Source organism: Perkinsus marinus (assembly GCF_000006405.1).
Source record: "Perkinsus marinus ATCC 50983 genomic scaffold scf_1104296951506, whole genome shotgun sequence".
NCBI classification, from domain to species: Eukaryota; Perkinsozoa; order Perkinsida; family Perkinsidae; genus Perkinsus; species Perkinsus marinus.
The window spans coordinates 16,223-30,565 of record NW_003209261.1 but is presented as its reverse complement, the minus strand read 5'-3'; the positions used below and the strand labels follow the sequence as shown (position 1 = coordinate 30,565).

Below are 14,343 nucleotides of genomic sequence, written 5' to 3'. Positions count from 1 at the left end.
GCTTCATAACACCACGGCCCTCGTAATGCTCGACATGCCAGTGAATATCGTTGGCAGCGGCGGAGTTGAGGACGAGGCGGAAAGGTCCCTTGTTGGCGAACATCCTGTTGGAGACGTAATCACGACGGCCGAGCTCATTGGAGAAACGCTTTCCATCGGCATCGAGGAGAAGACCACCAACACCACGGAGAGCCTCAGCAGCGAGGAACTTGACCTTGCAGTCGGGATCCTTAGGGTTAACAAGACCAGTAGGATGGACCTGTACCCACTCGAGATCGACAGTGTCGGCACCGGCGGCCATACCCATCTTGATTCCATCACCAGTGCAGTGCTCACCATTGGTGGTAGAGAGCTTGAGGAGATCGGGGCGGTACTTGGCGAGAAGACCGTCCTTGGAGAAATCAGCACCGAAACCACCAGTAGCGAGGATAACAGGGCCATAGACCTTATGGGTCTGGCCATCCTTAGTGGTGTACTCGACACCAACAACCTCACCCTTCTCATTCTTGATGAGGTCAGTGGCGCGAGCCTTGTTGATGATTTGGCATCTGCTGGGCTGGGCCTTGGAAATAGCCTCCGCCATCTGAATCTGGGCGTAAGTGATGGTCATACCGGGGAAACGCTCCTTACCACGATGGGTACGCTCGGCAGAGTGGCCACCCAAACGAGCGAGGAGGGACAAATCGAGATCGAAGTTATCCATCAACCAGTTGACCGAGTTACCAGAATGCTCGACCATAGTCTTGATGAGCTCGGGGCTCTTGGAGCCACCCTTCATGCAATCAGACTCGAAGAGCTCGTTGGAATCCTCAACACCGAGCTTCTTCTGAGTTCTAGTGCAAGAACCGTTGATACCAGAGGTAGCCTTGGAAGAGTTACCGCCACAGAAGGCAGATTTATCGATCAAAAGAACGTTGCCACCGTTCTCCAATACCGTGTTAGCGGCAGAGAAACCGGCGAGACCGCCTCCGACGACGATGACCTGGCTGGGAGATGCCATGGTTTGATTGAACTAGGATAGAGTCACAGTCGTACGTTTCTCACAAATACCCCATATTCTCATCCCACGTCCGTTCACAATACTATCCATGAGCTCTCTCGAGCATCACACATATCATCAATCGAGCTACAGGAAATGTCAACTCACAGCGAAACGAGGCAAGGAGACAATGAACACAAAGCTTGGGCAAGCTACGTATGTTCCCTTTCAAGATACCGAACCTCCTCTCCTACCGTATAATGCTTTCCATAGTCGCTCTATTGTCTGGTTAGCACTCGAACTAGACCTCGTCGGTGCTGCCAAGAATTGACTACTCGAGTATATATAGCACTTCGATCCTACATACTCCATCCTAGCCCCATAACATCCATCCATCATCTCAACAGAAATCCATCCCGAAAACTAGCAAATCTCTCCACTCAGGCCCTCGGCATGATACACGTAAATGATTAACCAAACATTCAAGCACCAAAAGTACATCACGGTGCAGTCTAGTCGAAAAGGTTGAAGCGCGCGCCAAAATGCCTATAGAATCGATCACGCCAAGTCTATACAATCATCCATCAACAAGCAACAAGCAGACTAGCTCAGTAGTGGATACTTAGCTCCGAGGATACTAAAAGGAGACCTTAAACACGAAAAGATTGTGTGTTAATGACGTGGCGTTGCGTAGGTGAAATGCTCTAGCGGGTAGGTCGGTACTATCAACTTGCTAGGCGCTGCAACTCACTGATAGGTAATAAAAGGGGAAAAGACTGTGTATATGGATTACATATTTCGAGGCCTATTTTGCTTCAGATATGAATTACACACAAGGACTTTGGTCCCTTTCCAACTCGATTATGGCAATCCGAGGTTATCACTCAGAGGATTAACGTTATCATGGGTTCAGTGATGAACCCCGTGATGGCTTGTCTACCCCTAAAGTGGCATCAGTCTCACTTATGGCAAAATGGAATACCGCGCTTGGACGGAGTTGAAGTTACTTCCGTTGTGCCGACGAAACTGATCATCTTATCTCATGTGCCTGAAAAAAACTCGTCGTACTAATCCTTGAAGTGGTGGGCCCCCACTGGTGGCATACCCGCCCCGGTAAGATATGACCGATTGTTCTAGGGCATATCTTGAAGCTGTGGCATAGTCGCCTCGGCAAGCAAAACTGATTGTACTAAGCCATATCTTGAGGTTGTGGCATAGCGACCCCGCCAAGTGGAACTGATTGTACTAAGGCATATCTTGAGGTCGTGGCATAGCGACCCCGCCAAGTGGAACTGATTGTACTAAGGCATATCTTGAGGTTGTGGCATAGCGACCCCGCCAAGTGGAAATGATTGTACTAAGGTATATCGTGAGGTCGTGGCATAGCGACCCCGGCGAGTGGAACTGATTGTACTAAGGCATATCTTGAGGTCATGGCATAGCGACTCCGCCAAGTGGAACTGATTGTACTAAGGCATATCTTGAGGTTGTGGCATAGCGACCCCGCAGTGGAACTGATTGTACTAAGGCATATCTTGAGGTCATGGCATAGCGACCCCGCCAAGTGGAACTGATTGTACTAAGGCATATCTTGAGGTTGTGGCATAGCGACCCCGCCAAGTGGAACTGATTGTACTAAGGCATATCTTGAGGTCGTGGTATAGCGACCCCGGCGAGTGGAACTGATTGTACTAGGGCATATCTTGAGGTCATGGCATAGCGACCCCGCCAAGTGGAACTGATTGTACTAAGGCATATCTTGAGGTCGTGGCATAGCGACCCCGGCGAGTGGAACTGATTGTACTAAGGCATATCTTGAGGTCATGGCATAGCGACCCCGCCAAGTGGAACTGATTGTACTAAGGCATATCTTGAGGTTGTGGCATAGCGACCCCGCCAAGTGGAACTGATTGTACTAAGGCATATCTTGAGGTCGTGGCATAGCGACCCCGGCGAGTGGAACTGATTGTACTAAGGCATATCTTGAGGTCGTGGCATAGCGACCCCGGCGAGTGGAACTGATTGTACTAAGGCATATCTTGAGGTCATGGCATAGCGACCCCGCCAAGTGGAACTGATTGTACTAAGGCATATCTTGAGGCTGTGGCATAGCGACCCCGCCAAGTGGAGCTGATTGTAATAAGACATATCTTGACGTTGTGGCATAGCGACCCCGCCAAAATAAATTGATATCACTCCGAGGGAAGGAGGATTTATTCTCGGAGGGAAGGTGGTCTTCGAATTTTCACATCTTAAACTCAGAAAAAGAGAATCTGTAGAGGCTGAGGGGCACCGTGGTGATCGATTTTTTGATTGTGTGCCTCAAATGGGCCTATTCCGTATCCTTTAAGCTTCAACCTAAGATACTCTTGTATCGGGCGCGCTTCGACCTAGGACACGGTTGAGCGTCTTCAGCGTGCCTGAGCCTGAAATACTCGTGTACCGAAAGCTTAGTCGAGATGTTAGTCTGCAGCTCATGAAGGTAGTGTAGTTTAATGCTGTATGTCAAAGCCGAGAATGGTAGTAATATTAGTAGGGAGCATGGGCATCATGGTAGCTCTCGTTCACATCGGAATGTACTGTTAAGCGAGTCGCGCGCGTCATCTTGTTGATTCGAGTCGTGCTCCATCTCACGGCTACAGCATGTTTGATTATGATCCATAGAATCGCAGCTCTAGTTATTTGCTTGCTTGTAGTTGTTTCAATGTCGCTCGTCGCGGCTTCCAACTTCAAATATGCCTTACTCGTTCTTGTCTCTGGCGGCCTAGAGGAGCTCGCCACCCGTTATATCCGGTGGATGGATATCAGCATGGAAGTTGAGATATTATGGTCATTGACTCAAGGGAAGGCCTGTGGTGGCGCAGCTTCTATGGGAAAGATACTGGTGAAAGTTTCCAACTTGGATGATGTCCGACGCTTTGTTCGTGAGTGCCGTGTAGCTCAAGCCATTCTAGCCCTACTCACTTACGACCTCGACGTTGCCGATATCTCTCCCATTGTTATAGAGACGATGATGTTCGAGAAGTCTGATTGGAGATGTGCTGAGGAGATCGTCGGCATTCATGCAGATACACCATATTCGTTTCGGGCTTCTTGCGTCAGGGATGGTGCCAAGCACGACTTCAAATCCTACGATGTTATGCGTACGATGGGCCACGCAGTGCTGATGAGGCATCCGGACTGGAACGTTAGCCTCGGGCACTCTGAGGTCGAGTATGTTGGGATCGTATTCGAACGCAGCGTCTTCCTTGGAATCGCAGTTGGCAAGCCACAGCGAGGCAGTCGTGCACGGCCCGAGAAAGCGGATTTCAATGTAGTACCGTATTGTGACTACATGAGTAGAGATCTTCAGCTTGGATCGGTTCCTCACTGTACAAAAATGAGGCCATCCGTAGCCCTTCTCTTGCTTCTCTTCGCGACGGATGGTTTTCCTATGCATGGTAACATGCTCGATATCATGGGAGGTCTCGGCACTATCCCTATTGAGGCCGCAACGAACTTCACAAACGTCAATGCCCTTTCTGGTGATATCAACAGGGCGACAACATCTCAGGCCATCAAGAACTGTCAATTGGCTCGTCCCCATTTGGCCCAAGGAAGTAGCGTTCATGCACGAGATTGGGATGCAGCCTATCTCGACACATATGTTGACAACGATAGCATTGATTGGATCGTTACGGACCTACCTTTTGGGAACCGTACTGAACTCAAGAAGGCCGACATGGCTCGTGTTCTTCGTGCTGTTAGTATGGTACTCAAACCCGACACAGGCCGCTGTGTTTTGCTCAGCAAAGGGTACAAACGCCTTGATACAGCAGCAACTGGAGTGGAGAAGTTATGCCTTATGGAGAGGCGCATGGTCATCATTGGAGGTTTCGTTTGCTACCTATCGAAGTACTATCGGCCTGCTCAGTCGATCGCCCAAGGTGACACTGCATGAGGTTGCAAAGTTGGTTTCCTAAGAGTTTCTGCTTTCTTCCTTGTTTCTCTATGTTCGTGAACCATTTCCTGAAACCCATTCTTTTTGTTGAAAAGTATCGAGCAATACTCTCAGTAACACAACATCCGTAGGAGTTTACAATGGTAATTGCGAAGGCTCCCGAGTGAAGGAGACACTGAGCCGATCATACAACGACTGCTTTCTCGTGAGATATGTAAACTGTGCTTCTGAAACGAAACCACCAGTTGAGCTGTGTCCAAGTTGACAGCTGTCTCGTCAGACGCCAGGCACTATCTCACGACAACTCACGAACTTCGGCGATTCGGGCCGTCAATCAACATCCTCATATCCACAACACAACACAAAGGCAGCTCCCAAGCGGAAACGTTCCAATTTAGCTCGTTTTCTAAAAAGTCTACAACCTCGACCGTCGGCCGGCCTGGCCACAGCGCTTCGCCCATGCTATGGTGTCATGTACAGCTTCCATCCTCATATCTTCCGTTTCATGCCAGATCTCGTGGCGGGCTTTAGAATACAGCAGCTGCTTGACCTCCAACCCAGGCACTTCCGCTAGACTCGCAGCACACTGAGGAGAAAAAGACGAAGTACAATTAGCACTACCACTGGAGAAACAATGACGAAACGGGAATAGTGAAATGATTAGCGAACGATACTAGTCTCACAACACTGAAATGCTACAGCGAACTATATGGAGGTAGCAAGAATTATGTGAAATTCTCATTCACAGAGGATATATAACCTAGCTGCCAGCTAAGGAGTCTAGGAGGAGCCAACAAAATCACAAGTAGTCACTCTCTATGTTGTAAACACCACGGAGCACGAGCCTCTACCTCGTGAACTCCCTTGCCTCTTTCCGTGCACATGTCATCAGCACCACCCATGACCAAAACCTTCACTTTCGAAACCTCCTTCATTTCGCCAAAGGTGAGCCCCTCATTCAGCTTAGTGATATTAGACAGAAGAGAAGACCACAGATCAATAGAAACGTCATGACCACAAAAGGGGTCTTCAGTATACCTAGCGTTGAGGAAATGCAAGATTAAGCAAGATATGCAAGATTCCTCACTTTCGTACATTGTCCTCGTTGATGGACAACCATGAGTGCTGCGGCAGAGAAGGATTCTTAACGAGACTGCGTATTTGCGAGTCGTATCCGCCGAAAATTATTTTCGAGGCGAGTGACGGTCCGAAGCTCGTTGATCGTATTGCCCATAGCAAGCACTGATATCTACAACTCTATATGCGAACACATCGTCGTATACGTACACCCTTACATAGCATGGAGGAGCCTTCCTGGAGAAGCTGGAGGCCCTGACAGGAGCATGCCCACAGGACTCGGGACATCCTGAATATGACGTAGTGCACTATGAGAGGGTATAATATAGGAATAGTGCAACTGTCAGCACTACTATCACCAAGGATTGACGGATTCTAGTGAGGCATGGAGCTAAGTTCGATTCATCCTAGAATCAAAGAGAATAAGAGTAAATACCATACAATGCTCATTTGAAATCTACTCGTAATGTACTAGGAAATGCCTCTCCAATGGGTATTACTAGCTGAATGACGAGCCCCTCTAAGGCGTATTACTAGCTGCATGAGCCTTTCCAAGGCCAATCGCGTAACGACTGAGCCCATGCTGTGGCCTATTAGGAGATACTCCATACCACGAGGTAACTTCTCCGTCACCATACATACAACATCATCAGCCATCACCGACATCGGGTCCAAACCGTGCTCACAGGGTACTGAAGGGGAACACTACATCGGAGTTGCTCAACCTGTTTAGTCTCATCTATCAGTTGAGTCTGTGAACACGAAAATACTATCCCTTCAAATCAATAATATTCACTAGGCGTAAAACCTCACGCCTTGGACGTATACCCGAGGCATAGACGAGATTGTTGCAGTTATTTTTTCCACGTAGGAATTAGTTACTAAATCAGTCGTCGCTGTACCGAAGCGAGACCAATACTTTCCAAGGCGTATAGATTTCCTACCGACATCCTTGTACTGAATACTCGACACTCACATATGACCCTACATTTCTGCCGGCTCAGTGTGTTTCCAGTAGTCGTGCCCATGTACTAGCTTTTCTATGCCAGCTCGAAGGTAGTTAGAGAAGAGTAACGCATATCAATCTATACATACACTATACACGTGAATTTGTTTTCGTACATGTACCAGGGATTGGCTGCTCCATTTTGGAGCTGCTGAGTTGGCAGCAATACTCCCATACAGGCTACTATCAGCCTGGTGAGAGTAGTGTTGCTCTATGAAATAATGCTTATCATCATCATTGACTATTCCAAACTCACACAACGAAACGTTACGAGTAATTCTAAACCACATTAAAATCTCATACTTCTACTTTCAAATCACAAGTATAATTTCTCTATGAAGAATATTTTAGTTACAAACAAAGTCCCTATTGTCACACCGCCTCCTCTCCCTTACCCTCCCCCAAAGCCTCCGTCCCCTTGCCCAACCTCACAGCAGTCTGCCCATGCCCACGTTGGTCATGACAGTAGACCAGCGATCCAGGCGGAAGGGCTGTGACCAAGTGCGAGGCCAACTCCTGGTACCTCAGCGAGTGCTCTCCCATGCCGTGGACCTAGCCATACCAGGGACTCTCGATTCGAGACAGGATGTATCGAGAGCTAACGAAATGAAAACTGCATTTTGCGCATGGAATTTCGTGCACAAATCGGCAACTCAAATAAGTGACCATAAATCACACAAAGTAGGGATGACGGGATAGTACACTTCCCCAGCCAAATTGACTTAAATCTCACATTGCAATCTTGTAAAGCTTTTCTGAGGTGTAGGTGGTGTTACACCTTTTGTGTGACTCGTGAATATCCATCAGAAGAAATTGCTATGACTCATCCGTATCAAATAAACACTCCCCCCTCACAGTGTCTCTCTTACGATGAAAACCGCCAAGGCGTTGTTGCGGTCATGGGCTGCCGTATTGGTCTGTTCTGATGACCAGCGCCTCAAGAACAGCTCGCAACCATCAGATGCCTTGAAGACTTCGGTATGGTGGGAGATGCCCTGACATCGGGAAAAAAGTTCAAGAACAGTTTTTCGCAGAAAAAAAATCAATGAATTTTCCACCCTGTATTGGGTGGATTGTGTATATTGTTCAACCACGAATAACCTCGTAACAAGGCCTAGATCGTTAAAATAACAAGGATTAAGTTCACATCATCGGTGTGGGAAAATATGCACATGGTCAACTACATCTGTAGTGACATTTGTAGAAATTCTGGGAAAAAATAGAGGAAATTCTTATTGGTTTCTGTACACTTTCACCCGAACTTGTATGTAACCTCCTATGATCAGTGAGTAAAACCCTGGACTCGGCTGAGAGAAGCGATCATATATTCCGGCACTGGTTATGATTAATAACAACCCTCGAGGACTTTATCGACGACTGCTATTCCAGGATTACCATTTGTGACGTATCCTTCTTGATATCCGTCATTAAAAAAAGAGAGGTACTGTTAAAGTCAAGAGATAGTGCAATCAAGGTTAACCAACGTTGACTACAGACTCCCTTTAGAGTCACTACGCCACGCATTATTTGGAGAATATTCCCATTCATCGCGCCATACGATATCAGTAGAGTGTTAGTGATTGCCATGGAGAGCTTATTTCACGTGGTCACAGACTCCCAAGTGTTCCAACTGAGCTTCTATCATCATGAATACTACACCTTGTCAATCTGTACCTCACCGTTAAAACTATGATCTCCCTTACTCGAGCTGCAGACAGTAGGGATGTGACACAAGCGAACGAAAACGCCGTCGAAAGGATGCACCACGTAGGTTCAATCCGGGGAGATGGGCGGATCGAGAAACCAAAGGCCTGAGAACCTAGAGTCCAGCAGGGCCAGGTAACCTAGAGTTAATGAGAAAGGCCCAACCATGCAGCCCGGGGCCTATTTCATATGAAACCTTCCACGAGGACATTTTTTAGTTCAGGACCCACACGTAAGGATTCCTCAGGTAAGGTAACACTGTTTTACAGGGGTTTCCCCCTCGTATATTAGAATTCTAAGCTTGCTAAGGCTGAAGACGTCCTAATGTAAGGACAAGGACTTCCTTACAAGATCAAGCACGAAATTGAAGTACAATAATGTCGGGATTTACATAAGGATCATTTTATTTGAGTTGGTTAAGCACGCGTGTTGTCTATCGGATGATCGCCGGTTCGATCCCGAGATTGCATATTATTTCTCCCTAGTAATTTGTGGTCTTTGAATTTGGACTTCCTTAGATGCATCGTCAAAAATTTAGTTCAAATTTCTCAAACTCACGCGTTGTCGAAACCGAAGTTCCCAAGTTGATGCGCAGTCGTAATTGAAGTTCCCAAAACAGTGCGCCGTCGAGATTGAGGTTAGTTATAGCGAGAACTGTTGAGCAGCGAGTTCTATTGACAGTATCGTGCGGATTGAATCGCCTGAGACGATTCGTCTCTGCCGTTCTCAAGTTTTGTACCTCTGGAAACACCTCGTCTAGGATATCGGGGCTTGTTCGCATGCCACTCCCTTGCTTGAAGATGTTTTGTCATTGTAGATCTTGTAGATAAAGAAAAAGAGTCTCAGCAAGTTATATTGATTTCGCGTTAGAGAGACGGATGATCAGCCGATGAGCTCCCGACGCCTAGGACTTCGGGCGAGTGAGCATGGCTCGATTGATATTTCCTTATCATGTATTTTTCCCGAAATAGTATTGATTTTTACCAGAGCTGAATGTCTCACGAACAGAGCGATGGTCCATCTGATGTCGACCGTGAACGGAAGTGGGAGTATCTCGATCATCCTGCCGATGTTATAATCCACGCTTGGGGTAGGGACTACAAGGAGGCTCTCGAAAACAGCGGGGAGGCTCTTACCGGGTACGATTAGGGTATGTGACTAGCTCTTCGTCTACTAGGGAGACTCACCGTCATGGGCGAAGTTGAATGTGAAGACGGACCGTCATTGACGGTCGTTGGTCTTCTGATTCGAATCAGTAGATCGTTTCGGGACAAGATTACTGAGCCCTGGCACATCTGAGGAACTAATACATGAATGATCCGTAGCAGGGAGTTGGACTTGGCATAATGTTATGTAGGTATATGACGGAGATAACGCAAGTGCGTCCTGTTTTGAAAGAGCCATTCACCGTACGATTGGAGTCCTATGAGGAGGCCAACACCCACAACTTGACGTAATGTGTCGCATTGGAATGGTCTATACTTTTTATGGGCCTGTTTCGGGGGATCATAGTTGTCGGCTGGGGCCGCTATGCCATCACAAGAAAATATCCCGTAGTATAGTTATTTTCTCGGGCCGGGGCGGCTATGCCACTATCTCGAGACATATGCTCAAATACAATCTATTTCGCAGGAGTACGACGGGAATAATTTCAGTCTCGATGATATTACGGAAATCGGCTGCGTGGCTACTAAGACTCATATTAAGGCATATCTCGGTGTGGTGGCATAGCTACCCCACCAGTGAAAATCGTTCGTATTAAGGCGTATCTTGGTGTGGTGGCATAGCTGCCCCACCAGTAAAAATCGTTCGTACTAAGGCATATCTTGGTGTCACACCAATGGTGTGGTGGCATAGCTGCCCCACCGGTGAAAATCGTTCATACTAAGGCATATCTTGGTGTGGTGGCATAACTGCCCCATCCGAAAGATCCTAGTAAAAGCCTCCTCTTTGAGCTTAAGGTCACTCTGTTGGCATTTTAAAGGCCACTGTTGCATCGATCATCCTTCGTGTGCCGACCCTATGCTTACCTCCTTTCCCTCTGGGGCTACATGCCTCTTGATAACGACCATGGATTGGACTATCACGGCTGGTAGAGTATAGCAATAGCGTCCATCGCCTTGTTAGATATAAGTTCCTGGAGGAGCTTCTCTTCCTGTTCTATGAGAGAGGCAGTTTCCTGTCGAGATGTGTCCGAATCGAGAAACTGGATCTAGAGAAGGGAGCTATTGATGCATATGTGTAAGAGTAGGTCACAGCGAGCCAGAATACTTAATGGGAGGATAGCATGAGTTGTTTCGGATGACGGTCCTCGCTGGGGACTTCCCATCGTTCTTTTGGGCTCTTTGGAACCTCCCCTTTGCCTCTTGGGTTTTTCCGAGAGTGATAAACCAGGAAGTTTTCACGTTGGAATGTCACTCCGTTCGATTGACTGGGCTGTCTGGGCCGTGGAATAGCAATTGAAGGGGATAATTCTGTCAAGGTGTCGAAGATGTTTTGAGCGTCTCGATCTGCGAATAGCTAGTTTCCAACCAGTGTCATCCCGGGAAAAGTCAACTTTAGTGCTATATTTTCTCGTGCGTGTTGAACATCTGTTGCATCTATTGCATACTTGATGGTTTACGCTTCTATGATGAGCCTTGTTTTTTTCTATGGTTTACGCTCGAAAACGCAAGAATGATGGAATCTCGGAATGAGTGGAAGCTCTTGATGCTCAGCTCAGGACTGAGGGTCGCTCATGTCTATTGTTCAGATTCGGTGAGCATATGGATCTTAGTCGTCATGAACAAGGCACTGAAATAAAGGCTATCACTCTGCACGGTATGGAGATCGATAAAGCAAAGGACGGCAACCGTTGCGATATACACTTCCTTATCGATATATGACTTTCTGTTCTCTTAGCTTGGGTGCGTTGTTTGCTATACAATAGGTAAAACGTGGGCGGATACTATTCATGATGATATACATAATAGTGAATTTCTAGTATATCGTCTCTTGATGGAAGGTTTCTAAGAGGTAGGAGAAATGATTGAAAATGTTTTGTCAAGGAATGCCGATTCGTTTCCACTGTAGTTGCGTTGAGTATCAACTCACTGAGCATCGAGCGGAATATTGCTCATTATTCATGTTATTATTATCATGGAATGAAACATTGTAATTTCAATCATCAAAGCACGGTAACAACACCGACGACTTGGAATAGCGACGAAGGTCGATTTCCTCGAACATGAGCGACATAAGGACTGTAGGAATATCATTTTGTAGTATTCTCGGCTGAAGATATTTCCTCAAGGTTTTTGGTGTATTTTGCCATATTCCGCAACTCTCGAAGGCCATAGCCTTCAATGCGACATATCGCCCATATGTCGATCCGCATGTGTTGAGGGACATTCGCGGATTCGTTCATTCCATTTGCAAACGTGCAAAATGTGCTGACCTCGGCTATGGACACGAGTTACTTCGTGTGATGGTACGAGGCTATTCTTTCTCTTTCTCTTCAACCAGGGTCTACCGAGAGATAGCTGTTCACATCGGGTCTGGTCAGCGTTAGGCGGCCAGTCACGAGGGGTCAGCCGCATCTAGAATCTTCCCCGTATCGATAATCAGCTACGCGTTGCGTTCTATCGGCAGGGCAGAGATCGAAAGTGAAAGTTATTGTGAATTTTGTCGTGCTTGAGAAGTTCATTATTCATTAACCCCTGAGCCGAGCTCGAGTGTTTCCTCACTGATTACAAAAGTTTACACACGAAATCGGGTAGAAGTATACAGAAACCTTTTAGGAATTTCCCAAAATTTCCTCAGAATTTTCATATTGTCACTAGCCCATGTAGTTGAGCGTGTGCATATTTCCCCCACCGGTCGTGGAATCGATAAGAAATGATAAGAATTCAGTTGAAATGTATTCTCACCTACTCCTCATCCAACGACATTGCTGATGGTATTCACCCGTTTACGAGAGAAAATAGGAGACTATAAAAGATGGGCACTAGGGCAGGAACGGCTGAAACAAAAGCAGGCTCAACTCGATACTGTTATGAAGGAATGTAATAATGCTGGAAAGGGACGTGAGGATGTTGGGAATCGTCTCGAAAGGCAGTTGCTTGCTACGCTGCACTGTTAACACAGCAGTTGAGAAGAGAGTAAACTCGAAAGGTCATCAGCTATGAAGTATTGAGTACTGTTGTATTTAATTTCTATAGAGGAGAACTATTGTAGAGTAGAGGGGTACTTAGTATTGCCGAACTTATAGTATGGCGACATAGACTATGGCGTTACACACGATCGCAGATATATGGGTTGTAAGGCAATTGCGTGGATTATTGTGGTTTATTTGAGTTGAATGTAAATTTCCTGGTCTAGAGAGTTGAAGTGTCAGGTGGGCGTAGTTGTGGACCAGAGGCAGCACGCGAAGTGGTCCAAGCAGTGTGCCGAGCATACAACAAGAATGTGTGTCCTGACTATACTGATGATGAGATTATCACGGCTAGGGAGAAATGGGCTGAAATACTTCACACTATGCATAGACACGGCAAGTTCTCCACGGGAAATGACGTCCAGGTGGGCACGAGGGTACATTGCTTCTTGGAAGGCACGGTTGATCATAGTTGAAAAGCATCCACTCTGCGTTTCCCGACTGATGTTACGGCCATATAGCGCAAGTGGCCATAGGTTGGTCCATTCTGTAGCTCAGTGGTCCCGTATTTCTTATAGAAAATATATACTATAATTGGCTTTCACATGGAATGTGGAACAATCCTAAACGATCGTGTAATTAATCTTCACATGGAATGTGGAACAATCCTAAACGATCGTGTAATTAATTCTTACATGGAATGTGGAATAATCGTCAAAGATTATGTAATTAATTCTCACACGGAATTAGGAACAGTCCTAAACGATTTTGTGAATAATTTTGATTCACGAAATGAGTTCACCAACGCCTGGCATGTGAGAAACTTTCCGTAGTTAGATTTGCATTTGTTAGATACTGGAAGGTGGGGACGTCTGTTTTCCCATCATGTTGGATGCGATTGATTCGGCGAAGGACCGTGTGTGGATGGAGAGTTATATCTTCGATGGCTCCGCTGTTGCTGAGAAGTTCTATCAGGCTTTGATCAGAGCTAAGCAGCGAGGGGTTGATGTGGTGAGTTTACGGTATGCTCATTTTTCATGAAATCTTCGCTGTGCGCTAATGTTAGATTCTTATCTTGGATGCTTGTGGAGGTAGCGCATTTCGAAAGGAGTGGCTAGAGGGCCTCAGGTAAGCGAATTTCGTGGCACGTGACGGAGAGGCAGAGGTGGTTGATACAGGTCCTTCGGTGTGCCCGTCGTAGTGTTCAACCCGATGCTGCCGTTCCTGACGGATACAATTGGACCGCCGTGCTTTCGAGATCATCGCAAAATATTAGTCGCTGATTCAGTAATAGACGAAAGTGGCTTTTCAGTTGGGTAGTTGTGGTTAATCGTTCGCGTACGACTACAATGGAGTTTCACGAGCCGTGATATGGAAAACACTAGTGAAAAATATATTTCACGACTACTGCACATCGCGAGTATCGAGATTTATACCACTCTACGTAAAACGTGTTAAACTCCTATGATACTAATCAGCACTGGTGTTGCACTTGTCTTGTTTAG

The 14,343-nt window shown here is 46.7% G+C and overlaps 6 protein-coding genes across 6 annotated transcripts in view; 4 read left to right on the top strand and 2 right to left on the bottom strand.

Moving 5' to 3' along the window:
* Pmar_PMAR025952 (succinate dehydrogenase, putative) overlaps positions 1 to 1,000 on the bottom strand; it is a gene marked incomplete at its 5' end in the record, with an annotated part of 2,880 nt that extends 1,880 nt beyond the window's left edge. Inside the window, one exon of the mRNA XM_002777538.1 lies at positions 11 to 1,000. Within this exon, the coding sequence (XP_002777584.1) occupies positions 11 to 1,000 (990 nt within the window). The remainder of the gene's footprint in view (positions 1 to 10) is intronic.
* A 2,683-nt stretch (positions 1,001 to 3,683) lies between these two features.
* Positions 3,684 to 4,919, top strand: Pmar_PMAR025951 (hypothetical protein; the record flags this gene model as incomplete). The annotated part of the gene is made up of 1 exon (XM_002777537.1): positions 3,684 to 4,919. One exon carries the CDS (start codon positions 3,684 to 3,686, stop codon positions 4,917 to 4,919), a length of 1,236 nt encoding a protein of 411 aa, XP_002777583.1.
* Positions 4,920 to 5,319: 400 nt separating this feature from the next.
* Positions 5,320 to 8,430, bottom strand: Pmar_PMAR025950 (conserved hypothetical protein; the record flags this gene model as incomplete). The annotated part of the gene is made up of 8 exons (XM_002777536.1): positions 5,320 to 5,505; positions 5,771 to 5,957; positions 6,007 to 6,168; positions 6,215 to 6,285; positions 6,531 to 6,688; positions 7,398 to 7,554; positions 7,872 to 7,997; positions 8,398 to 8,430. The coding sequence occupies 8 exons, from the start codon at positions 8,428 to 8,430 to the stop codon at positions 5,335 to 5,337; spliced, it is 1,065 nt and encodes a 354-aa protein (XP_002777582.1). The 3' UTR covers positions 5,320 to 5,334.
* A 1,269-nt stretch (positions 8,431 to 9,699) lies between these two features.
* Positions 9,700 to 10,163, top strand: Pmar_PMAR025949 (hypothetical protein; the record flags this gene model as incomplete). Its single annotated transcript, XM_002777535.1, has 2 exons — positions 9,700 to 9,845; positions 10,064 to 10,163. The coding sequence occupies 2 exons, from the start codon at positions 9,700 to 9,702 to the stop codon at positions 10,161 to 10,163; spliced, it is 246 nt and encodes an 81-aa protein (XP_002777581.1).
* Positions 10,164 to 10,833: 670 nt separating this feature from the next.
* Pmar_PMAR025948 (conserved hypothetical protein) lies at positions 10,834 to 11,591 on the top strand (the record flags this gene model as incomplete). The annotated part of the gene is made up of 2 exons (XM_002777534.1): positions 10,834 to 10,947; positions 11,459 to 11,591. Coding segments are annotated over 2 exons (247 nt in total), but the record flags the coding sequence as incomplete, so codon positions are not given.
* A 2,132-nt stretch (positions 11,592 to 13,723) lies between these two features.
* Pmar_PMAR025947 (hypothetical protein) overlaps positions 13,724 to 14,343 on the top strand; it is a gene marked incomplete at both ends in the record, with an annotated part of 910 nt that continues 290 nt past the window's right edge. Inside the window, 3 exons of the mRNA XM_002777533.1 lie at positions 13,724 to 13,849; positions 13,905 to 13,966; positions 14,017 to 14,125. Of these exons, the coding sequence (XP_002777579.1) occupies positions 13,724 to 13,849; positions 13,905 to 13,966; positions 14,017 to 14,125 (297 nt within the window). The remainder of the gene's footprint in view (positions 13,850 to 13,904; positions 13,967 to 14,016; positions 14,126 to 14,343) is intronic.